The following is a 25,932-nucleotide window of genomic DNA, read 5'->3' as shown; positions in this document are numbered from 1 at the left end:
TTTTAAATTCTTTATTGAATTGGTTACACTATTGCTTGTGTTTTGTGTTTTTTGGCTGCTAGTTGTGTGGGGTCTTAGCTTCCTGACCAGGGATTAACCCTGCACCCCCTGCGTGGGAAGGTGAAGTCTTAAGCACTGGACTGTCAGGGAAGGCCTTTAATACCTGTTGGTTTATTGAAATTCTATATTTCTTCTTGCCCTAATTTTGGCATTTTTACAATCTTTTAAGAATTTATCTTAGCTATGTGTGTGAACTTTCAGAATACAATTATTTTATCTTTGAAGCTATTGATTTGAATCAGGATCTGAATAAAGGCCACACACTGTAACCAGTGGGTATCCCTTAAGCTTTGCTTCATCTGGTTGTCCCTTCATCTCTGTCTTTGAATTTGTAGTTTTCTTGTTGAAGAAATTAAGGGGGATGCTTTCGTTGCGATCAACAGAAACCCATGAGAGCTTAATTAAGCTAAAAAGCTGCGTTTGCTTTAAGAAATAAGTGCAGGAGTCCCACCGAATCCAGAGGCCAGCGTGTGTGTAGCAGGGCCTCAGTCAGAGGCCCGGACAGAGCTCTCCTTTGCATGCTTTCCGCCTCTCCATATTTCCCCCCCATCTCTCCTCTCTGTCTCTCTTTCTTCCCAATTGCTCTGTCAGCTCTCCAGTCCAAGTGGCAGTGACTGGCCCCCATGCCATTTGCTGCATTCAGGGGGCCAATCAGACTTCAGTCAGACCCATTCTGATTCCTAAGAAGGAGCTCCGGCCCAACCCTGCTCCAGTAGCTGTGCTGTTGGCTTCTAGGGTCCCCCTGCCTTTACCACCTGGGCTGACGACCAGGGAGGGGCATCTTCATATCAGGGGGTGCCCTGCAGAGCACTCTGGAGTGCCTTCTACAATGACGGTACCTGTCCCTTAGGGTCACAGGTCAGAGAAAAGAGGGGATGCCAAGTTCGGGGTACGTAGTGAGCCTGGGAAAGGTAGCAGTTTCAGTAATAAAAGGCAGACACCAGAAATTTTTAAGGGTTAGGAAGATGAGTTCATACACAGCAGTGTCATGCGGCAGAGTGCCCCTTTTCTTCCTGAGTGGCGGTTAGCTGCAGGATCTTGCAATCATCATTGTTGTTTTTATTTGAAAACATTCTTAGGTGCAGCATCCTGGTTGGCCATTCATTTAAGCTAAGTGCGGAGGTGCCTAACCTGGGCCAGGTGTGGCTCTTGACCGCTGTGCGCAGGTGGTGGCCCTTTTGCAGTCAGGCTGGTCCTCTTGATACCTGAACCCGGGAGAAATTGGAATCCAACTCTCACTGATGAGCCATGATAACTTGTCACATCAGAGACGAACGGTCACAAGTTCCTTGGGCCAGCACACGCCCGAGTTGGTTCCCATACTGACTCCTGGGTATCTTTATCCAGGCTTTCAGGGTGCCATCCCGTAGATTCCACCAGGAGACTGTAGCTTACGTCAACAACCTGGCCATACTGTGAGCAGGAATGGCAGGTACGAGAAAGGAGATGACCTAGTTTTTGTTCCTAGAGCCGCACTGGTGAGGTTAGACGGACAGATTGGAGAGGTCACAGCTGAGAAGTGAGTGATCCAGGCTGTGTCAGGATGAGCCTGGTAGTTTCAGAGACCAGATGTAATGAGCAGACTAGTAGGTGGGTTTTCCACTGATGGACTGATTCACTCATTCATTTATTCATTCATTCATTCTTTCAAGAAGCATCTCTACTTATACACCAGGCATGGGTGGGGGAGGAGGGTAGCAATCATGTAGCAACCACTCTGTTTACTTATGAATTCACTCATTCACGTGTCTGTCCATTCATTTATTATACTCTGCTTTCTTGAGCAAAAACATGTAAGGTAGTTTATACAAGCCACAAAATAAAGTTTAAAAGTTTATAAACAGAAGAGTCTGTATCAAATTCAGCTGGCCCTCAGTATCTACAAGTTCTGCATCCATGGATTTAGATAAAAAATAGTCTGAAAAAATTTCCAGAAAGTTTCAAAAAGCAAAACTTGAGTTTGCCATGGGGGCAACTATTTACATAGCATTTACATTAGGTCTTATAGGTAATTTAGAGATGATTTAAAGTACCTGGGAGGGTGTGTTTAGATTATCTGGAAATTCTGCAGTGTTTTATATAAGGGACTTGAGCATCCATGAATTTTCTTATGCACTGAGGTCCTGGAATCAATTCCTTGAAGATACTGAGGACAACTGCAATATTTTTGTGAAAATTGAAGCCCAGGGGAAAGTTAATATCCAGATATGCAGGCCACAGTTCCACTCATTTGTTAAACTTGGCCTTCACGTTTAAGGAATAGGGCTTCCCTGGTGGTCCAGTGGCTAAGAATCCACCTGCCAATGCAGGGGACATGAGTTTGATCCCTGGGCCGGGAAAACTCCACAGGGCATGTAGCAGCTAAGCCTGTGCACCACAACTACGGAGCCCGAGCTCCAGAGCCCTCAAGCTGCAACTGAAGTCTGCCCACCCTGAAACCCACGCTCTGCAACAAGAGAAGCCACCTCAGTGAGGAACCCAAGCACCATAACTGGAGAAAGCTGACGTGCAGCCACAAAGATCCAGCGCAGCCAAAATTCAGTTCAGTTCCGTTCAGTCGCTCAGTCGTGTCCGACTCTTTGCGACCCCATGGACTGCAGCAAGCCAGGCCTCCCTGTCCATCACCAACTCCCGGAGTTTACCCAAACTCATGTCCATTGAGTCGGTGATGCCATCTAACCATATCATCCTCTGTCGTCCCCTTCTCCTCCTGCCTTCAAACTTTCCCAGAATCAGTGTCTTTTCAAATGAGTCAGCTCTTCGCATCAAGTGGCCAAAATATTGGAGTTTCAACTTCAGCATCAGTCCTTCCAGTGAACACCCAGGACTGATTTCCTTTAGGATGGACTGGTTGGATCTCCCTGCAGTCCAAGGGACTCTCAAGCAGCCAAAATTAACTCCCTGATATTTAGGGTGTAAGGAAGAATTTCCCAACAGAAAAGTGGAGAAGTGAACTGGTTATGAGAGTCCTGTCCATCGCCCCCGCCCCACTGAAGAGGAAACCCTGAATATTTGATGTGGCATCTGCCCCTTTGTATAACAACCTGTTCAAAATCTGTTAGTGATAGGATACGGCCCCTCTTTTAGCAGATTAGAGTGTTTTCCTCTCCTGCATAAATGTACAAATTCGTTTTCAAATAAAAATTCACCCGCTAAGCAACCAGTGCCAAGGACTGGTCTTCATGGCGTATCTGGTTGGAGGGATCGCAGTAGTTTTCAGGCAAGGTGGCAAAACCTTCCTCCAGCTCATCAGATTTTCCAAGAGCCTGAAAATACATTTTCCAGGGCTTCCTGGCCAGAATCTCAGAATATCTGTTTGTTTTTAGTTTTTCTCTCAAAGGTTAGGATTTGAAGAACTGGGGGTGTCTGGCTTCTCTAGTTGTCCCGTGCCACAGCTGGTGAGCTCTGATGGCCTCGCTTCCTGACACCAGACCGAAGCCTGAGATCCTCTAGCTCCTCACTCGTACCCACTGAGCTTTCCCCTTTTCCATAAGACAAGCTTTGGGATCGTGGAAGCCAGATCTTGGAGAGGTACTGAGCGCTTCATCCTGAGAGGCATTCACGTAGATGCTGGATAACTGCCTCGATGGCAAGGTTGAATGAGAAGCTGCTCTTGGTGTTTTTTTTTTTTTTTTTTTTAATTTTACTTATTTGTTTTAATTTTGGGCGCCCTGGGTCTTCATTGCTGCAGGCGCTTTTTCTAGCTGTGGTGAGTAGCTACTCTGTAGTTGTGGTGTACGGGCTTCTCACTGCCGGGACTTCTCTTGTTACAGAGTACGGGCTTTAGGGCACACAGGCTCAGTAGCTGTGGCTCATGGGCTCAGTAGTTGTGACTGAGCTTGGTTGGTTGGTTGGGCTTGGTTGCTCCTTGGCATGTAGACTCTTCCCAGACCAGGGATAGAACCTGTGTACCCTGCAGGTGGATTAACCACTGGACCACGAGGGAAGTCCTAGTCTTGGTATTTAATGGCCTCTCTATGCAGAACATGGGCTGCCAAGCATGCTGATGAGCAAAATAATTCTGGGTTCCTTGTGATGCTAAGAAAATGGGTGGGTGGGGGATCGTTCACCTTGGACAAAATTTAACCTACTAAGAAATTTTACCTACAGGTAGCTCTGTTTGATTTCTTTAAACCTGTTATCGTTTAAGCCTACTGATTTCTTTAAACCTGTTCCCATTTAAACTTTACAAAAGAAGAAGAAAAAAATGATTGTGTGGAGTTGTTTTTCTGCTCCATGCTTGCTCCCTTGGATTCTTCAGACAAAATGGATATTTAGCAGGGGATGAGGAGGGAGAAGGCAATGGCACCCCGTTCCAGTACTCTTGCCTGGAAAATCCCATGGACGGAGGAGCCTGGTAGGCTGCAGTCCATGGGGTTGCTAAGAGTCGGACACGACAGAGCGACTTCATTTTCACTTTTCACTTTCATGCATTGGAGAAGGAAATGGCAACCCACTCCAGTGTTCTTGCCTGGAGAATCCCAGGGATGGGGGAGCCTGGTGGGTTGCCGTCTATGGGGTCACACAGAGTCGGACACGACTGAAGCGACTTAGCAGCAGCAGCAGAGGAGGGAGAGGCAAGGTGATAGAACCTGATTTGTAAAAGGCCAGCTGTTGAAGAAGGAAAATAAGAGCAAGCATGACTTTAGAGTCTGGTTGCCCCACATGTGATTTTCCTTGTTGGTTTTGGTGGTGGGAGGAGAAAACCCAAGTGGCTTTCTCTGACGTATAGGGACCAAATACTTGTTTGTTTTTTGTAACTGCTTTTATTTCCCATCCATTTTCCGTCCCTTCCACACTGCCACTGCTGTTTGCTTTTTCTTGACAGTAAAGTAAAAGTGTTAGCCACTTAGTCATGTCCACCTCTTAGTGACTCCATGAAACGTAACCTGCCAGGCTCCTCTTCTATGGGATTTCCCAGGCAAGAATACTGGAGTGGGTTGCCATTTTCTTCTGCAGGGGATTTTCCTGACTCAGAAATTGAACCCAGATTTCCTACATTGCAGGCAGATCCTTTACCTGAATCTGAGCCACCAGAAAAGCCATTTTAACAGTAAACAGAATGCAAACAACTCCCTGCTCCTGAAGCCCAAAACTGACTTAAAAGTTGGGCCGTGAAGGGTATGGGCTTCCTAGGTGCCTCAGTGGTAAAGAGTCTGCCTGCCAATACCAGGAGACGCAGGAGACGTGGGTCTGATACCCGGGTCAGGAAGATCCCCTGGAGGAGGAAATGGCAACCCACTCCAGTATTCTTGCTTGGAGAATCCCATGGACAGAGTAGCCTGACAGGCTACAGTCGCAGAGTCAGACACAACTGAGTGACTGAGCACTCACGGACATGAGGGGTATGGCCACCAGCAAGGTCTAGAATGGCTGCTTAAATCAGGCAAATCTTGCAGAGGCTTGTGAAGTCTCAAGCAGGGCTTGGCAAGCTGCAGCCCACCGGCTGTTCTTATAAATAAAGTTTTATTGGAACACAGCCATGACCATTTGTATATCACCTTGGCTGGTTTCCAGCACTACCACAGAGCTGACTAGTTGCTTAAGACCATATGGCCTGAAAAGTCTAAAACATTTACTATCTGGCCCTTGATGAGAAAAATTTGCCAACTCTTGGCAGGGAGCAATGGTTCTCAGCCTTAGCTCAGCATCAGGATCACCTTGGGAGCTTTAAAAATGCAGATGCCTGGGCCCACCCCCAGGGATCCTGATTCAGTTAGTCTGGAGTAGAGCCCAAACATCCAGATCCCCAGGTGATTGTCCTGTGTAGCCAGGATTGAGCATCAGGAGTCTAGTCTCAGTGGGGTTTTGTAAGATTAGTGAAAGGGAAAATGTTAGTTGCTCAGTTGTGTCTGACTCTTTGCAACCTCGTGGACTGTGGCCTGCCAGGCTCCTCTGTCCATGGGATTTCCCAGGCAAGAATACTGGAGTGGGCTGCCATTCCCTTCTCCAGGGAATCTTCCTGACTCAGGAATTGAATCTGGGTCTCCTGCATTGCAGGCAGATTCTTTACTGTCCAAGCCACCAGGGAAGCCGTTTGTCAGAGTACAAAACTGGAATTTGCCACTCCACAGGGTTTCTACCCAGTGGCAATGATCTGACCTTGACCTCAGTGTCAGAGTGCAGTCCTGGAGCCCTGGACCATCATGGCTGTGGCATAAGGGAGACCATGTAATACCAAAATTCCTCCAGTGACCCTGGGAACTAAAAGTCCCTGAAGAAGGTTGAGGGTGATCCAAATTACCTTGAGGTATGTGTGTGTGTATACACACTCAAGCATGCACTCTTTAGATGGTTTGTATATGTAGATAACTTTTGTCTGTTTTCAAGCACATGCATTTCAAAAAGGAGCCCGTGGTGTGTGAAGCATTCATATTTGTCACCTTGGCAGCCTCTCGACTCTCAGGCTAATAATTAACGTGAAGTGTTGGGGACACTTCCCGCTCCGGGAGAAGTTGACACCTCTTGTCTTTCTCTACTGTCATTTCCAATGTTACCTCTTCTGCTCATGGTAGGAATTTAAATTCAGGCCAGTATCAGTTTTCATTGGCAGGTGAAGTTGTAAATGGGAGTTTCAGGGTTTGTTCCGTCCCTGGCATTTTTTTTGGCGGTGCTGGGCTTTTCTCTAGTTGCAGTGCACAGGCTTCTCCATGCAGTGGTTTCTCTTGCTGCAGAACGTAGGCTCCAGGGCACGTGGGCTTCAGTAGTTGTGACACATGGGCTCCAGAGTTGTGGCTCCCAGGCTCTAGAGCACAGGTTGAATTATGGAATATGGTTGTGGCTGCTGCTGCTAAGTCGCTTCAGTCGTGTCCAACTCTGTGCGACCCTATAGACGGCAGCCCACCAGGCTCCTCTGTCCCTGGGATTCTCCAGGCAAGGACACTGGAGTGGGTTGCCATTTCCTCCTCCAATGCATGCCTGCATGCTAAGTCGCTTCAGTAGTATCCAGCTCTCTGCAACGCTATGGACAGCAGCCCACCAGGTTCCTCCGTCCACAGGACTGTCTAGGCAAGAGTACTGGGGTGGGCTGCTGTTTCCTCCCCCACAGTCCCTATACTCCACAGTGGAGTACAGGCGTAGTTGCTCCGGTGCGTGTGGGATTTTTCCCAACCAGGGACTGAAGCCATGTCCCATGCACTGGCAAGTGGATTCTTATGCACTGTGCCACCAGGGAAGCCCCTGTCCCTGGCACTTAAAGCAAATATTAATTGCCTTGTGTTCCACTGTCTCTGCCTCCCGTGTGGCTCCCAGGGCCTTCTGCCCCTCCCAGCAGCTGTCCCTCCCGCCCTGCTGTCCAAATACACCATGTCTACTGCCTGGAAGGACCCCCTCCTCCTGGTTTGCCTTGGACTTCCCCAGTCTTAGTGCTGTTGATCCTGGGTCTCCGGATCTCCCTCAGTCCAGGGCAAACCAAGATATCTGGTCACCCTAATTCGAGAGCATCACCCTGAATTCTAGAGGCCAGTTCAGATGATTGGACTTTGCATGGACATAAAAACATTGGCATTTGAAGGGTGAGTGTGGGGCTTTATGATTGGCCTTTGCATGGACATAAAAACATTGGCATTTGAAGGGTGAGTGTGGGGCTTTATTAAAGACAGGTGTGCTTCAAAATACACATCAAGGTCATGTGTAAGAGTATTTCAGTCTCCTTTTTTTAAAAATAGCTGAACCCAAGAGGTTAAGCTAATTCTTATTGCTAAGTTGTTTCAATCATGTCTGACTCTTTGCAACCCTATGGACTGTAGCCCAGCAGGCTTCTCTGTCCATGGGATTTTCCAGGCAAGAATACTGGAGTGGGTTGCCATGCCCTCCTCCAGGGGATCTTCCAGGGATCAAACCCAAGTCTCATGCGGCTCCTGCATTGCAGGCTGTTTCTTTGCCACTGAGCCCATTAAACTCAGTTTGGGAGCAAAGCACCAGGTCAGCCTGTATTCTGCTGTGGAGCTCACCTGGGTGTGAAACAGATTCTTCCCGAAGATTCTTCAACAAGATGTTTGCTTGGAAGGGGATCCGCCAGCCCAGAGAGGTGCCATAGAGAGGGTGCTGGCTTGTGCCACCAGGCTAGCATCTTCCTCAGCTGTGCCCTCAAGATGTGAGGCAGGTCATTTCCCCTTCCGAGACTCAGTTTCCCCATCTACACTGAAAGCACCATTACTTGCCTGTCAAGGTTGCTGTGAGAATTCAGTAATGGATGCAGTGTCTCACTGTACTTGGAAGAGGCTGCAGAAATGTTAGCCACAGGGGCGAGTTCAGGTCCCCAGGAATCACCGTCTCTGTAGAATGGGAAAAGAATATGGTTCCCTCTTTCTTCCCTTCCTTAACCTCTTCCCCCCTCTCTCTCTCCAGCTTTCTTTGTGGGCTCTGGCAAAGGAAGCCCGTGAGGATGGGGTCTGCATTCTTATTTTCCATGGTTGGGTGTAAGCATCAACCCTTTTGCTTCCTGGATAGGTGTGTAGTATGTAAACAATCTAAGGTGTCGGATACCACTTAAACCTACGTCTCCGTTTCAGCTGGATGCGTCCGGGCAGTCTGCCTGGCTTGGTCGTGTCACCTGGTCTGCCCATCTGGGTGGGTGTTAAAATCCTTTTTCCCAAGCTTGGTTTTTATGATGGGCTGTCGTCATCTATCGTAAATCAAGGTGGACCAAGGTTGAGCCCTGAGGTTAGACAGAGTCACTCACAGAAAAAGCTAGAGTGGGTTTAGTTTTTTTTTATTTCAGTTACAGGCACCAGTCCTGTATATATATATATATATACATATATATATACACACACACATATAGCTTAAAACTTAATTTGGTGTGTAATTGGGACTAGCTCTTTGGAGCCCTGGGTTGTGTGTTTTAGAGCAGCTGAGAAGCAGGGGCATAACAGGGCAGGACGTGGTATGTTAATTGGTGGCCTCTGGGACCCGTGAGAGAATTGGATTTAAGTCCCTGGTTCGAATGAGCTTGGCAGTTTTATTGGGAGTCTCTCCGGGCGCAAACTGGGGAGACCACCGGTTTGCGCCAGCTGGAGCCGGGAGTTGCTCTTGGCCCCCATGCCCATCGGAGCACCCCTGGCTGCCCCAGGGACAAAGGCAATGGAGGAGCCAGAGAGACAGTGAGGGGGCCCCCACCCACTCAGCCGGCCACCCTCTGCATACTTTTGGTAGGAGTTGCAGGCTTCCTCGGCCTGTGGTCCCAAGGAGGGTTTTGCATTTTATTACCAAAGTCTCGATAAAAGGGACCTGGGTCTGAGCAAACACTGAGGGAGGAAAAACAAAGGAAATTAAATGCAAAGTCACCGCTGGCGGGGCAAACCACGTGGAGGCCTTGGCTTTACCACCGCCAGAGCCGATGGGGGACGTGGCCCCCAGGAGTCGGAACCGAAGGCTGCTGGCCTGGTATTCCTGAAGCCTGGCCCCTCTGCTGTTTAAAAAGAAATTGCCGTTTAATTTGTTTCTGAGTTTTATTTCTCAAGTGAACCAGCATGGGGCCATGTAATGAGGTTGTGTTTCTGGGAGGTGTTGAAAGACGGGAAGGAGCAAAACCACAGTTGGTGGGGGGGGGGGGGCGTCCCTTGTAGGGGCGGCCGGGGGCTTCCCGGGGGTCCTTGCTGGGCAGGGGGGCAGGCCGGGGCCCCCGAGAGCTGCCTTCTCTGTGTGCTGTCCGTGGGGCAGCGGGTGCCCTTGTGTAGTCTGGTGGCAGTCCAGCTGAGAGAGAGGGATGTGTCTGAATTCCAGGTTTAAGATCCCCAGCTGATGGAGAGAATTGGCACAACTGAAGGGAGCCAAGGTGGTGGTGGGGGCGTGGGGGTGGGCAGGGATGGTTCCTTAGAATGAGAAGGGGTCTGAGCCATGGAGAAAAAGAAGGATATTTGGCAAGGAGAGTGGGTTTCCCACCCAGTGGAGAAAGTCAGCTCAGACCAAAACGGGATAGTGAATGAAAGTGTCTTAGGATGTCACTCATTTGAGGTTGGACAAGAGGTTTCTGGACCCGTCTGCTATCGGAGGAACCCCTCGAGACTGTCACCAGTGGGGCTGTGACTTCCCCTGGAGCTGAGATGGCCCTCTGGACAGACCTGGGCTTTGTAGCAAACAAGGCCTGGGGTATGGGGGCCGATGGATGCATGCCAGGGTCCTGCCCACTGGCCTCCAATCCAACAGGAGTAAGCTTGAAAAGCTCAGGGCCTCTAGCCACCTTACCTGCCCCAGCCTGCTGGACAGAGAGGGGTGAGTGGGGCCCTCAGTGACCTTCCCACTCTGGGGACAGAGGGCCGCCACCCATCACAAGGGCAGCCACTCTCCATCTCTGTAGAAAGCTGCCTTTGGGGTGCGCGTATGTGTCCACTGGACTCCTCTGTGTTCCCAGCACACACACACACACACACACACACACACACACACACTCGCATCATCATTTTGTTTGGTCAGGGTAAGGGGAGTGGTGGTGGCATAGTCTCTATTGTACAGAAAAGAAACTCAACTTCGGAAGAGTTCAGCAGCTTGTCAGAGGTGAGCAGTAACACCCATAGCTGCATTTGTTCAGCACATGTGCTGTGCCCAGCCCTGGGCGAGGGCTTTGAGCTCCTGGAGATGCGGCCACAGCTCGTCCATCCCAGCCGCCTCCCTCCTCCCGCCCGGGCAGCGCTCCTGAAGCTGGAAACAAGGCCCCCAGCCGCCCCCTCTGGATGGGCGTCAAAGGATCAGCCTCCCCTGTGGGATTCCGGTCTGCGGCCCTCCTAGGTGAGCTCCAGTTCATCTCTCAGGCATATCAGAGCAGCTGTATGAAATTAGCGACTTAAAGCGTCATCAGGAAGAGCATTTTTGACAAAGCAGGAAAGGACTCTCGTTGCTGCTGCTGTTGTAAACTTTATTGCACTTAACGATCAGGGCCAGCCCGTGAGCCCTTATACGTGTCTCCATCTCAGAGTCTGGGGTGGTGCCCGTGGGCCTGGCTCCAGAACGCCAGCTCCTTCTCCTCCACAGGAAATGTCCCATTGCTGTCTCTACTCTGCCCCAAGATGATCAAGGAATTGTGTCACTTGTCTCTTCCCAGGAGGCCCCACTTCTCCAGCTGTGTCCTGTCATCACCCCCAAGCTGATTCAATTCAGATGCCCAGGCCCCAGTCCCAGAGAGTGTGACCCAGTAGGTCTTGGCTCAGGCCCAGAGATTAGCACGTTGACTCTCACATGCTCTTGATATCAGAAGCTCTTGATATTAGGGATCCCTGAGCCGTGCTTTGACAAATACTGAGTCTTTAGGTGATCACGTTGCAATTGTGTACAAGAGCACCCACGTGGATTAACTGAGCATGTGTGTGTGTGTAGTTCTAAGAGAATGGTCATTAAAAAGTTCATAGTGGTGATCCCTGGGTGTAATGAGATTTCAAGAAGTTTGAGATCTATTTCTCTGTGCTTTCCTATATTGTTTTAATTTTTTTTTATATAAAGGGCATATAATTTTCCTCAACAGATAAAGTCATCAGGTCTTTCGCATGGGCAGGGAAGAGCAGACTATTATAGAGGAAATATTTACTGTGTGGGAAGTAGACTTGGGGGAAATGTGGACCTACGGCAAGAAGGCCACAAGTGTGAATGAGTCCGTTTTAATTCCCAGAGCCTGCATCCCTCTTTCTATGGCGTCCAACTCCTGAGCCTGCCATCGAGAAGGAAGGAATGTCACACCTCCTGTTTTCAAATGGCCCGTTCTTGGCAAAGCTGGGGCCAAAGTCATGCCCGGGAATTTTGGACGGTGGGCTTGAGAGAGAAGGCTGAGCCGCCCCTCCTGTCCCTGTCTCTGGATCCCCACCTTGCCCCTCCGCCCTGCTCTGCATACGGGCACCCTGGCCGGCCAGGCAGAACCAAGATGGTGATTTTACAGCGCTGTTACGACTCTGTTGCTGTCCAGTAAACCCACACGGGGCCCCACAAACGCTCCTCGAGAAGGCCAGACCCTTCTTGAGAAATGGTTTCCTACACCTTTACAACGTGATAGGTGCCGTGGAAAAAAGGGGCCGTTGGATTTATGGAAACTATATAAAGTTTATAGAGTCTTGGCAAGCCAGAAGGAGAAAAAGCCTATGGGATGGGGGTGGGTACTTGGAAATGGAGAAGGCCCTGAAAGGGCGTCAGACCTCTGTGTCCAGACACCAGACGCAATACCTCGAGGGCATGCGGTGGGGGGAGGGCCGCGGCCCTTCTGGAACAGCTGCTGGGGGCGCCCTGCAGGCAGACCCTATTTGGTCTTCAGGGCGTCCCTGTGAGGGAGGCACGGTTGCCCCCATCCTGCAGAGGTGACGCTGAGACAGAGGTGCTCGGAAAGTTCTGACCTTGCCCAAGGTCACACAGCGAATGGTCTGAGGGCGTGTGGCTCTCAGGTGGGCCTTCTGGGGCAGGCTCAGTTCTCGCACTCCGTCTCTTGTGTACCGAGTGGCGTGTCTTGGTTTCAGGTACAGAAAATATGGTCTCCGTACCCTGTTTCGTGTCGGGACCGTTTGCTATTTGCGACTGCGTTTCTTGGTCCCCTGGTGTCTTCTGTCACCACGGTGCTGTCCTGTGACTCCACTTTGCTCTGAAAGATGAGTTGTGCCCGCATCCCCACCGGCCTTGGCTGGAACCGGAGTGAAGCCACCCAGAGGTTGGCTGTGGATCGGGGTGGGGCTAAAATGCTGTCTTTGCCTTTCGGGATCCCCTCCGTGTCCCAGTTCTATGGGGGATCCTCTTAGGGCCCCCAGAGGAGTCCCCCAAGGAGTCTGAAATTACCTCCTCCAAACCCGTCAGCCCGTGAAATTTCTAATTCATTTTTCCTTGCTTATGTGCCTTGCGGCACCCATGTTTTCTCTCCTCCTTGGCTGTAATTCTTGGAGTGCAGATTCCATGAATGCTTAATTCTTCATCTGTGATTTTGCCCACAGGGTTGGGCATGGTTCCCAGCAAGTAGTAATCACTGAATAAGTATCAGCTGGGAGGCTGGCTGGCTGGATGAATAGATGGATGAGTGGATGGCTGGCTGGCTGGCCTGGTGGGTGGGTGGGTGGAGGGATGGACGGACAGACCAACTGATGGGTGGATGGGTGAATGGATGGACAGATAGGTGGGTGGGCGGGCAGAATGATGAGCCGTATATATAGACTAACAGACACCCACTTCCTCATTTGCACCCTTCCGCGCAGTTAAACTAACAGCCTACGCCTGGTTCTCTTAGGCTTTCACTGAATGCACTTCTGTTTCAGGAGACAGACTTTGCTCTCTCTGAAGCCATATGGAGAAACCAGCCTGAGTGTTTGAATGTGTGTGTAAATACTTTACAGTCCCCATAAACTTGTTTAAAGACAGGTGGGGGTGAAGGTATAAACTGGGGCAGCCTTTTGGGAGGGCCATTTGGAAGTAGCTATTAAATTTTTAAATGTGCCTACTACTAAGACACAGCAGCTCCACTTGGAGTCATCAAGCATAAGGAATATATTCACACGTTTGTGCACAGAGACTCACGTACCAGGGTGCTTGTGCCCAGTGCTGGCTACAGCCCTGCTCCATACAGTGAAAAACCGGAAACTGCCCATGTTCATCCACAGCGAGACAGACACAAAACTATGGGAGACCCACACTATGGGAAAACCTGCAGCGGCAGAAAGCTCTCCCGTATTCTGGAAAGTTCTGAGACTCTGTAACTCATGGCCCTTCCTGCCTCATTGCCATCAGCTTCTTTTCCTTTCTCCCTCCTCTCTCCACCCACAAAACACAGTTTGCCGGAAGGACATCTTTCAACCTGATGCCTGTTAGCCAGTGACCTTCCCTTACAGAAAAGAAGGAACATGGGAGAGAAGCAGTTATGTGTATAATTACTGTCTGCTGGCTCTTCAGTTAAAAAGATTGAAAGGCACAATATTAAAATTTGATTTATGGGCACCACTATCTACCTAATAATGAGGCTGGGAGGAAAAAAAGAACCACAGTCGTTAGAGAAAACCGTAGCCTTTTTTTTTTTCTCCGCCAGGAGATAAATTGCCTCTCATTTTCTTATTGCTAAAGAAATGTGAAATGGTTTTAAGCATATGTGATATGTTCTTCCAATATGTTGAAATCCAGAACTTAGTAATTTAGGAGTCATCTGGCTCCGACGTTTCCAGGAAGCTTCCTGAGAGACGTAGCAGCTTCAGCAGCAGGGGCTGCTGCCATGGTCCACGGGGCTCCCAGACCCAGACTAAGCCACAGGTACCACCGCTGGTAACAGAAACTTCCTCCAGGTCCTGGGGCATCAAGCTGGCTGATGCCACAGAACCTGAGAGAGAAGGGGAGAAGCACCGACTCTAGTTCCAAGTCCCAATTTTGTGGCCTATTCGTTCTCTGATCCTTGGTTTCTTCATCTGTAAAATAGGAGCAATACCCTTACTTACTGCGTGATGCTGGGCAAGTGCCCAGGTTTTCCCACCGTGAAGGTATAATAGTCCCTCCCTGAGAGGGTTGTAGGAAGGATTAAGTCAGTGAATCTGTGTAAAGTGCATAGTTGGGTACCTGCCATGTAGCAAGTGCGCAGTAGATATTTTTTACAATCGTCATCATCACCACTGCAGATGCCTTTCCGTAGTTTTTGGAAGGGTTGGAATTCAAACCCAAGTCTTCCAATTCTAGGGTGCTGGCTGATGAGGGGTGGATAGACAGATGCTTGGCTCTGTCTCTCTCCAACTGATGCCCAAGGCAAGTCAGAGTACTTCTCTGAGCCCCATCCTGTTTATCTCTAAGATATCCATTTCTACTTTGCAAGGTGATGGTGTCAGATTTAAAGATTATTGGAAACAGAGTGTCCAGGACATAATTAGTTCTGGGCTGACAGATGGTAAAAACCCTTGAAAAGGAAAGATCTTTCCTTGAAACCTATTTGGGGAGGGGGGGAATGCTGTCCCCTGGGAGGAGAGATCTGTTTCTAGTTGGTGCCCTCGCACCTCACTGGGGCTGCACAGAACTCCCCTGCCCCAGGAGTGGAGAGGGGAGGGTGCAAAATATTCCCTGGCTCTAAAAATAATAGCTGCAAAGAGGAAAACAAAGGAACAGCCAATGTGCCAGGAACTGTGTGGAGCTTCACCTGAAGGGTCACAGGTCAGTCTCAGGGCAGCCTGGTGGCAAGCTGGCCTTATCTTCAGGGGGCAGATCAGATATGGGGACAGGTGACTGGCCCAAGAACACAAAGCTGGAGGTGATCAGGCTGAGAGTCCAAGCCAGGACTGTCAAATTCTTTCTGCCACACATTGCCGAGCCCCCTCCCAGTTCCTAGTCCCTGACCTCCCCTCCTCTCCTCCATCCCAGCTCTTCTAACCCATTTCTGCCGCCTAGAAGGTGTGGGGCACCATCAGCCGGTGCTTTAAATTTATATCTTCCCACCAGCGCTTGTGCTGGAGAGTCAAACACCCCAGGGATCATGTTAGCTTGTGCCGATCATTTGTTCTATGTCTCTGAATTTGTGGGTGTTTTTAATCTGTTCAAGGTGCTCGGGGTTGGGCTGGAGAAAATGGATTCTAGGTGCTGCCAACGCCTTGCCAACTGCATTCCGGGAAGGTTTCCATACCTATGGGACTTCCGGGCTGTCCATCCTGCAGAGATTCCGTAGACTCTCCCCCTCGGGAAGAGGAGGGCAGGATTTTGCACGTATTTCTTTTCACCCAGCTAATGGCATCTCTTTATTTGCAGTTGAGAGGGAGAATGTGCAGAAGCGGACTTTTACTCGATGGATAAATCTCCATCTGGAGAAGGTAAGCGAGGCGCCTGGGTTGTTAAGTGATCGATGCCTCCGTAACTGGGTGCACAGTTCAGCAGAGCAGTGAGGAGGGAAGGGGGATGCTCTCGTTGCATTGGTGGTTTTCAGTCATTCATTTAAACGTTTGTTGAGTGCATTCTCATTGCCGAGAATCAAGTTCAGTGCTGGGAACAATCCCTTGGACAGAGAAGCCTGGTAGAGCCTGGCAGGCTACAGTGAATAGGGTCACAAAGAATCAGACATGACTGAAGCAACTTAGCATGCACGCATGCACACTTGGAACACAAAGACATGGAAGACATGAGGTTCTGGCCTTGTGAGGCTATCAGCCTAGCTGGGGAAGGACAGGGTCCATCTTTAAATGGGAATTGATGAGCAGAAGTCAGGAAGCATTCATTGTTGAATAACCCAAACATGGGATTGAGGGGGGATCTTGACTTCTAGTCTGGAGAGGTCGGGGAGGCTCTCATTAAGACCCATCTATAGGTATTTGGGTTGATTTAAGCAAGAACTCCTTACAGTTTTTAACCAAGCCAGATTGCCTGGTTCCTCACATAAGGTTCAACACGATCGACAGTGTCATCTGCTCGTTTTGGTGCATCGGGCACTCAACTCCTCTAATCCTCAAGACAGCCTTCCTCACCTCCCACCCCCATGGTGTTCCAGAAACCTGGAGACATTGAATTGCATCCCTGTAATCCCACAACTCTCGGAGACGAAAGCTCTTCCTTTGGCTTCCCTTGGATATTCAGTTTGGTAGCCCCTCTTCTTCCTGGGCAACCCCCATTTTTTTAGCTAACATTCTCTGGCCAAGCGGGGTCCAACTGCATTTTGTTTGCCAGCCTCTCAGGCACACAAACCCTAAAACAAAAGCGTCTGAACCAGACAGAAGGATGGGCAGCGGAGGAGGGGCAGGATGGATAAATGAACCCTTCAGAGGCATAGAAATCCAAACCCTCCTCACCACGAGCTTAGCCTCCGGGGGGAGAACATTCTAAATTTTCCCAGCGCTGGGGAAGGAGGGATTCTTTTTCTTTTACAAGAAAGCTGATTTATGCGGATTCATTTTACTCACTTCGCATCTTAAATTCCACGATCTGGTTCTCCCAATAAACCCAACCAGTAGTCTCCTGTGTTTCAAAGCTGGTGGTGGTACTCAAGGATTCCTCTTCAGTGACATTTCTTCTTTTTTCTCCTCTTTAAAGGCACAGGAGTAATATTGATTGCCCTTAAGAGTTTGCCCCAAAGAAAGGTTCATAGAGGAAAATCACTAAAATGATTAGAAAGCAGAGAAAATAAATGTGGCGTTTAGGAAGTGGTGCTCTTGACCGACATTCTAATTCACGCAGTGTGAGCTTTAGGCCTATAATATTTCCCCAGTAGCTGCCTGACCACCCACACTTCTGCTCCCCACCTGTAGAATGGGCTCCACTCAGCCCAGGAGGTTTCTCAAATCTCCAGGGCGAAAACTCTCTACATCACGGATGAAGCATTGTAAATCATTTGCCCGTTGTTTTGACTATTGGTGCATTTTCGGCAGCGCTCATAAAGTGAAGTGTTATTTTTGGAAAAAAAGGAAAACTGTTCCCAAAACTTGAGTTCCCCGAACTCCTAAATTAATGCCTGATGTGTGTCAGGGTAACTGGAAATTCCTCCTGGTGGACGGAGCTTAGCCAGGACGTATTTCTTTCTTTCTTCCCTTTTATAAATTAAAAAAATAAATACAGAAAAGCATGGAGGGTAATAGAGCAAATGCTCATGCACCAACTCAACCCCCAAACAGATCTCTGTTAGCCTCGATCACATCCAGAATTTTCTCTCCGGCCACGCTTCTGCCCCTGTTTCAGGGCAGGTGGGCAGCACCCACTCTGAAGATAAATCAGACAGTACTTGAAACTGATGCCTAACACACAGGGCAAAATTCACAGCCGTGTTTCCAACCTTGAGACTTTCAAGAACAACCTTTCATGTAAAGGAAACCGAGAAACTCCTTGGGGAAGTGGGCTTAGCTGCAATTTGAAGGCTGTCAGAAATATTTACGGACTCTCTGGCTTCTGGAAAAAATCCTTAATTTACCGAAGGAGTTAGATCATGAAGAAACCCCTGGGGGTGCTGTTTACTTGGCCATACCAATCTCATGAAGCCCACGGAACGTCTGGAACCCCGAGGAGTGTTTTCACTGGAGTGGGTTCAATTTCTCCTCCTGCCATCACGCGGATGGCTGCCGGCCAAGGCCCCGCTTGCCGCTCCCGGGCTGGGGGCTCTTACAGACAGTCAGTGGGAATGACCCTCCTGGTTCAGCTCCAAGGCATGGCTCGGCCACGGTTGGGGCTGGTAACTGGAAATGCTGTGAGTCCATCTATCAGGGGCTGTTTTTGTTCAGGTCCTGTGCCGTTTCTGCCCCGCGTTAGCAGGAATAACGTTCCCCTATGAGTCTTGGTAACCTGATGCCCTCGTGCTCCGTGTGGAATGTTCCTGAGGAGCAGCGGGGAGTTTGCAAAGAAATAATATGCCTCTGGGTTCAAAGTCACTCTTGCCCTTGAAGCAGAACCCTCTTCTGTGCACCTGTGGGTAGAATTCCCCTGTTTTGACTACCTAGAGGTGTGGGTGGGGGGCTCGCATAAGAGGCCAGGAAATGCCACCTTCCTGAATAGAAAAAGAAAACACAGGCCCTCTGAGGCTTTCACGGGGTGGGAGTTCCCCGAGGAAAGGGTGCCCGGGCCACAGCTCCGAGAGTTCCCTGGCTCTCTGGCTGGTGACAGCAGCCACCCCCTGCCCCCACCCCATTAATCCTGTCTCCAGTGGGAACCACCCCCTTCCTTGTACCCAAAAGCAGAGAGAGTGAGTACCCAGCTGAAATGTTATAATGCTTCCAAAGATTCCAGTACCAAAAAGTAAACAGAGTTGCTGTTGTTTAGTTGCTAAGTTGTGTCCAACACTCCATGACCCCGTGGACTGATGCCCACCAGACTCCTCTGTCCATGGGATTTCCCAGGCAAGAATACTGGAGTGGGTTGCCATTTCCTCCTCCAGGGATCTTCCCAACCTGGGGATTGAACCTGCGTCTCTTGCATTGCAGGTGGATTCTTTACCACTAAGCCACCAGGGGAGCTCCATTCATGCTAGTGGGGCGGGACGGAGGTGGTAATTAAAAATGCAGGTTCCTGGCCCTTTGCCCCCAAGATTCAGTAAGTCCTAACCATCCTGCATTAAAATTTTTATCAAGTTTGTTTAGTCAACAGAAGCCTTTCTGTGAGCATAGAGTTCTTACCTAGAACTCTAAATAAAAGCCAATAAGAGCTGATGGCAGAGAAATGTAGTGGGTTAGTCTCCTTTTGGAACTGCCTCCCCAAGTAGGGGTCCCTGAAGCTGCTGTGCTGAAGCCTAGGGTTCGGGGAGCATGGTGTGCATAGCCCTGTGCTGGGACAGCTGACCAACAGGTTCCTGCTGGCCCCACGGACTCCAGGGCACACCTAGCCGAGCTCTGGGTGGACAGGACATGGTGTCCCTCAGATCTGCCCAGGCCAGAAGGGAAAGCAGTGGGCTTCTGGCTTTTTCCACCCGGAGCCTCCCTGGGGGCTCCCCAGCACAACTCCTGCCTATGTAGCGCCATCTCCGGGGAGAGAGGGTTACTCCCTCCTCGGATGCCCGTAGGCAGCGCTGGATGTTGTAGGTTTTTTTCTCCAGATCACTGATCGGCTACTTTCTTTTCCCCTCTTCCACAGTGCAACCCACCTCTAGAAGTTAAAGATTTATTCATCGATATACAAGATGGCAAAATCCTAATGGCTTTGTTAGAAGTCCTGTCTGGGAGGAATCTGGTACGTATGTTCCAGAAGGGTTGGGAAGAGGTAAAAATTAAAGGAAAACACTGCCTGTAGTTCTTTTCCATACAGTTCTCTATGTCTGTACATGTATCTGGCCATCCATAAGTTCCTATGACGGGAAACTTGGGAGGGCAACATTCCTTTTTCAGTGACTAAGACTGATAGAATCATGTATAACTAAGCAAATATACCTTAGCAAGTAAATAAACGTCCCATGTTTTCTGTGAGTCCAAAGCTGAAGATTTTAACTGGATCAAGAGTGTTTAGCTGGCCAGCCATTCAGTTAATGAGAATGAGAGCTAAGATTCAGGAATACGGATGAGCAAGACATCTTATCAACCAGATTCTATAAATTCACCCCGCGACTAAAGCTGATACACAGAATTCTAGAACCTTCTTGTGAATATGGCTGAAACTGAATTGAACCAGCTGGTCTTGAGGTTCATTCCAATTTGGATCTTTGCCAAAGCGCTCCACGTTGCCTTGTCTGATGTGTGCAAGTCAGTCCTCTCGCCTCGATTCACCGTGCAGTGTTAACAGCTTCGGCACCATTGGCGTTTTGTTTTGTTTTATTTTTTATTCATTTATTTAGTTGACTGCACTGAGTCCTCATTGCTGCACGCAGGCTTTCTCTAGTTGCGGTGCTCAGGCTTCTGATTGCGGTGGCTTCTTTTACTGTGGAGCAGAGGCTGTAGGGCACATGGGCTTCAGTAGTTCCAGCTCATGGGTTCTAGGGCACGGGCACAGTGGCTGTGGGACATGGACTTAGTTGCTCCGAGGCATGTGGAATCCTCCCGGACCAGGGATTGAACCTGTGTCCCCTGCATTGGCTGACCTGGTCATTGCCGGATGTGTGACAGCATCCTTGCTCTCTATCCACTGGATACCAGTAGCACTGCCGGTGTGACAACCAAAAATGTCGCCAGGCACTGCCAGATATTCCTTGTTGCGGGGTGGGGGTTGTCCAATGATCTGGCTAGAGTACCAGAGTGTCAATCTTGGGAAACGGGCTCTAGAGTCCAGTGTTTGATTGGCCTACGTGACCCAGTGTGGCTGATATGAAGGTGTCTCTGTAGGGCCCCAGCGCTACCAAACCATGGCTCAGCCCATGCAGACCTCTCTGGGTTTGCTCTTAACTCTGGGTTTAAAGTCAAGAGCTCCGACTTCAGTGCTCATCTCTAAGGCAGCTGGAGTCTTACGCAACTTCTCACCTCTTTCTTGCCTTTCTTTTCCCAGTAGCCACCCCCAAGGGGGCTGTAGCAAGTGACATGAATGAATTCTCATGAAGGGCAGACCCACTGTGGTAGAAAGAGTACTTGGTTTCTTGACAGATTTCACTGTGGGCTGGCAGCATAGTCCTCAAAAGGCTTCCTGAAAAAGCATATTCTAGTCCCTGAGTCTGTGTTGCCAGCAGCCCAGGCTCCCACTTTGTTGCCTGGGCACTGACTGGGAGCCGCTATAGCCTTGGTGGGAAGGGAGGCTGTATTGGGAGTGTTTGATCCGGGAGTCCAGCCGAGAACAGCCAAGACCTCACCGGTGAGATCACCTGGCAGTTCATACCGTGTGCAAGGGATACCCACTGGCTTTCCTGTTAGTGTGACGCACTCACCCAAAGGGGCAGGGGTGGGCTTCCGTTTCAGGATGAGTTTCCTCTGCTGGTGCTCCTAGCGTGTGCAACGAGCATTGTCAGAGTTTTTGCTTCTGCAAGCTCCTTTCTCTCTTCCTCTTTGGGTTTCTCTGTGTCCATCTCTTTCTTGGTGTCTCTGTCTCTCTGTATTTCTCTCTCTGTTTCCATCTCTCTCTCCCTCTGTCTATCTGACATGGGACACATGTCCACCAAACCCTTGGCCAGAAAACAGAAACATCTGTGGCCGCCAGGGAGGGTTTGCCGGATGATTTAGCAGCTGTGGGTGACGCTCCCGGCTGGTGCTCTCTGCCTTGACAAACAGCATCAGCATAGAGAGGAGAGCATGTCACCGATGGTCTCTGGGGGAGGGAGGGCTATCAAAAGCCAGGAGCTGGGTCAGAGAGGGAAATTTGACAAATCTGCCCCCTGTTTAACCCCCGGGTTCCCCTCCCTCACCAACTCAAGTGAGTTTGTCCCAGAAACCATAAATAAGGCGACCCTTGGGGACCCCTGAGACTACGGTGGTGTGTCCCAGGGCCCCGTGCATGGGTTTGGATGTGGTCCATGCGGGCTCTGCTGTGAGCCCCGTCCTTCTCTTGAGATTCATGTGAAAAAGGTAAAGAAAAAGGCAAGCGCGTCCAATGGCACCGCTGGGACCCGAGTGCCTGTCTGGGCTTAACTGCTTGTGTTGTTCTGTTTTGTGTTACAGTTGCACGAGTACAAATCCTCATCCCATCGTATTTTTCGGTTAAACAACATAGCGAAAGCACTTAAGTTTTTGGAAGATAGCAATGTAAGTATCTGAAACACATCTTGTTCACAGAGCCTTCCCTGAGACAAAAAAAGACATGATTTGAAGTCTAGTGCTGGTCACAAGAGACGCGGGCAAAGGGGTCCCTGCTAAGACAGTCAGATGGAACAAGTTGAAATGTTAAAGGAGCTCCATCAGTTGAGATACAGCTAATCCATCAGGCGGGATGCAGTCCCTGATTCCCTGCCCACCTGCCTCTCCAGTTCCATCAGGACGAAAACTGTGGATGTCTGGGCGTGGGAAGGGCGGAAATGCTGAGTGGCTCTCAGATGTTCAGAATTTAGTTGACATTTTCCTTTGCACTTTGGGGGATAAGAGTACAGTGAAAATCCAGTGCTCTGTGACTCCTAGAGGGGTGGGATGGGGCGGGGGGTGGGGGCGTGGTTCAAGAGGGAGGGAGCATGTGTATACCTGTGGGGGATTCAGGTTGATGTATGGCAGAAACCATCACGATATGGTAAAGCAATTACCCTCTAATTTTAAAAAGAGTACAGTGAGCATGTCAGGGTGTAAAACTTGTTCTTAGCACTCAGACTATGGCAGAAGCAAGGAAGAGAAGGGGGCTGACTGAGCCAGAGGAAAATCACGTAATTCTGTCCTCTTTGATAGAACTTTCCAGACTTAAATTAGCCTTTTTTGTGTGTTTTGAACTCTGCTTCATGTCCTTCAAATATGGGAGGGAATGGCCCCAGAGAGATAAAATTTCCAAAGTTCCCCTTTCATTAAGTTTCATCAGTTACTCTGGGTGAAAAGCCCTCAGCTCGCCTGACACGTCGGCATGTACAGTAGAACGTCATCACAAAGTGCCATTCGTTTGGCGCTCCTGGGTCATAAGGGGATCTAATCTGGGCTGATTTAAGCAGCAAAGGAATGTATTGAAAGCATGCCAAGAAGTCACAGGATGACTTCAAAGCCCAGGGAATCAGAGATGGAGCCCAAGACTGCTAAATGCCAGGACCACTGCAGAGCCCCACCCCCTCTGAATGCAAGGACCCACGTGGGCATGGCTGCCACTACCCTGTCCCTCTGCCCCCACTCCCTCAGCCCCTGGAAGGAACTCTCAGCGTCACTCATTCAAGTTCAAAGGCCTGGGCTGATAAGCCTGCATCCTCGCCCATGTCCTGGCTGCCAAGTGCAGAGAAAAGCAGTTTTGGCTTTTGAAGAGGGAGGTGGGCTCTGCTTCCCATACTGTGGGGAAAGACCCGACCTAGGAGGTGGTTCAGATGGTGGTGACCAAAGGGCACGGCCCAGTTCACAGCACCATCATTCATAATAGCCCAAAGGTGGGAGCAACCCGGATGCCCATCCACGGACAAAGGGATGAATAAAGTATGGTCTTCCTGTGCAGTGGAATATTATTCCACCAGGAGAAAGAATGGAGTGTTGATACAAGCCTCAGTGTGGATGAAACTTGAAAACATTATGAAAGATGCCAGACCAAAAGGACCACTTCTTCTAAAACATTCCTGTGATACGTCTGGCACGGGGAAATCTCTCGAGTCGAAAGACAGATGAGTGTTTGCTCAAGGTTGAGAGGAACTGGGAGATTAGACAGGTGACAGTTAAAAGGTACAAGATTTCTTTTTGAGGTGATGAAAGTGCACTAAAATTATGGTAACGCTAAAAAACCATGGAATTGTGTGCTCTGAATGGGTGAATTGGTTCAGTTCAGTTCAGTCGCTCCATTGTGTCCAGCTCTTTGCGACCCCGTGGACTGCAGCATGCCAGGCTTCCCTGTCCATCACCAACTCCGACTTCCCTGTCAGAGTTGGACCATAAAGAAAGCTGAGCACCAGAGAATTGATGCTTTTGAACTGTGGTGTTGGAGAAGACTCTTGAGAGTCCCTTGGACTGCAAGGAGATCAAACCAGTCAATCTTAAAGGAAATCAGTCCTGAATATTCATTGGAAGGACTGATGCTGAAGCTGAAGCTTCAATACTTGGGCCACCTGATGTGAAGAACTGACTCATTGGAAAAGATCCTGATGCTGGGCAAGATTGAAGGCAGGAGGAGAAGGGGATGACAGAGGATGAGATGGTTGGATGGCATCACTGACTCAATGGACATGAGTTTGAGCAAACTCCAGGAGTTGGTGATGGACAGCGAAACCTGGCGTGCTGCAGTCCATGGAGTCACAAAGAGTCAGACACAATTGAACAACTGAACTGAAGCGTCTTAGCCATCATGGCCATGATCGTTGATGTCAGTAATCTGTGTTTGTCCAAAGACATGTTAAATCTGGAAGTTTGGTGCTGTTAGTGTAGCATGCAGACAGACCCTAGGCATGGACCATCTGTTCTTGGAAAAAGATGTCTCTCTTACTAGCTGTGTGTTCTGGGCACTTTCCATTGACCTCTCTGGAATTTCTTCACCTGAAATACAGAGATAATAAAAGAATCTGTGTTGTGGGGTTGTTGTGAAAATAAACAGAGCTAATACTCTAAGAATAGTGTCTGATAATGGGAAGTACTGTGTATTGTTTATGAGACACACTTATGTACACTTTTGCATGTTGGGGTCCCCAAGAGGTGGCCTGTGGCATCACCAAACAGCACAGGTGAGAAAGAGAAACAGGCCCACAAGGGCATCAGGAAATAAAGTGCTGCAACCTACTTGGACCCCGTCTTTAAGCTCGTACATTGCTTCTCTCCAGGTAAAGCTGGTTAGCATTGATGCAGCGGAAATAGCAGATGGCAACCCCTCTTTGGTTCTTGGGCTGATTTGGAACATAATCCTCTTCTTCCAGGTAAAATCACTTCTTTCCCATAACATACATCAGTCATCTCCGCCAATACAGGAGTGGGGCCCGGATCGTGGGAGACAGTGAGATTTCGTTTCTGACAGATTTTTGCCTCTTCTCTTTCCTAGAAAAGAACCAGAGGAATCTTGGTTGCTAAAGATTTTGAGTCCCTGTGATTCTAAAAGTGATGTGAGCTCTGTTCTTCTCTTGGGACTTGAAGAGTTAAATATTTACTTGGAAAAGTAGTTTTCTTCTAAAGGGTTCCAAGAGCCAGGGAAATACTTCCAGCCAAAAATTGAACTAGGTAGAGTTACTCTCCTAACATGACAAGTGTTCATAAGAGATGGCTAGAAAGCCTCTACAAAGACAGCTCTAGGAAGAGGCATGTGTAACAGGGAGGCCTTGCAGCCTTCACACCCTCAGCATCTGTCTGAAAATGCAGATTTTATAGAAGAAGGACAGGGTCTGGGGCTCGAGTGTAAAGGGGTTACTTCGAGTTGTGCTCAAGTTCTTTCCCTGAATAGGAGGGAGTAAGCTGATAGTTCATCTTCTAAAATCCCCCTCTTTTGAAAGAGAAAATTATGGCTCACTATTTAATGGCCCTCCCAAGAGTAAAAATGATGTACACAGAGGTGGAGCCAGGTCAGGAGGCCCTCAGCAGCAGCTTCTGCCCAGAGCTAGACAGACTCCAGGAAGAGATGATTCTCCCTGCTAAGCATCCTTGCATGCAGCACAAGCCACACGAAACAGCCTGGCCATCATGAGTACTGACACACTCCAGCCGGGGTCTAAGAGAGCCCATGCTGGGTCTGCCTCCTGGGTCTGAAATGTCATTTCCCTTCCAGATTAAAGAACTCACGGGCAACCTCAGCAGAAACTCTCCATCCTCCAGCCTGTCACCCGGCTCGGGTGGCACAGACTCAGACTCCTCCTTCCCACCCACACCCACCGCAGAGAGGAGCGTGGCAATCTCGGTGAAAGACCAGAGGAAAGCCATCAGGACGCTGTTGGCCTGGGTGCAGAGGAAAACGAGGAAGTAAGCCCCATGCCCTGCTCCCCAGCACCTCGCGCTGCTACCAGGCAGAGGGAGGAGGGCAGAGGAAGGGGGCATCACTGTGTATTCAGTTCTG

At 49.4% G+C, this 25,932-nt stretch overlaps 1 protein-coding gene across 4 annotated transcripts in view; it reads left to right on the top strand.

The window, feature by feature from the left end:
• CLMN (calmin) overlaps positions 1-25,932 on the top strand; it is a 122,016-nt gene that overhangs the window by 62,110 nt on the left and 33,974 nt on the right. For all 4 annotated transcript variants that reach the window (XM_027521748.1, XM_027521751.1, XM_027521750.1 and 1 more), the window contains exons 2-6: positions 15,730-15,791; positions 19,522-19,617; positions 21,960-22,043; positions 24,716-24,808; positions 25,648-25,838. In XM_027521748.1, the coding sequence (XP_027377549.1) occupies positions 15,730-15,791; positions 19,522-19,617; positions 21,960-22,043; positions 24,716-24,808; positions 25,648-25,838 (526 nt within the window). The remainder of the gene's footprint in view (positions 1-15,729; positions 15,792-19,521; positions 19,618-21,959; positions 22,044-24,715; positions 24,809-25,647; positions 25,839-25,932) is intronic.

Source organism: Bos indicus x Bos taurus, chromosome 21 (genome assembly GCF_003369695.1).
Source record: "Bos indicus x Bos taurus breed Angus x Brahman F1 hybrid chromosome 21, Bos_hybrid_MaternalHap_v2.0, whole genome shotgun sequence".
Lineage (NCBI taxonomy): Eukaryota > Metazoa > Chordata > Mammalia > Artiodactyla > Bovidae > Bos > Bos indicus x Bos taurus.
Note: the sequence above shows the minus strand (reverse complement) of the source record. Positions and strands in the feature narration are given on the sequence as shown.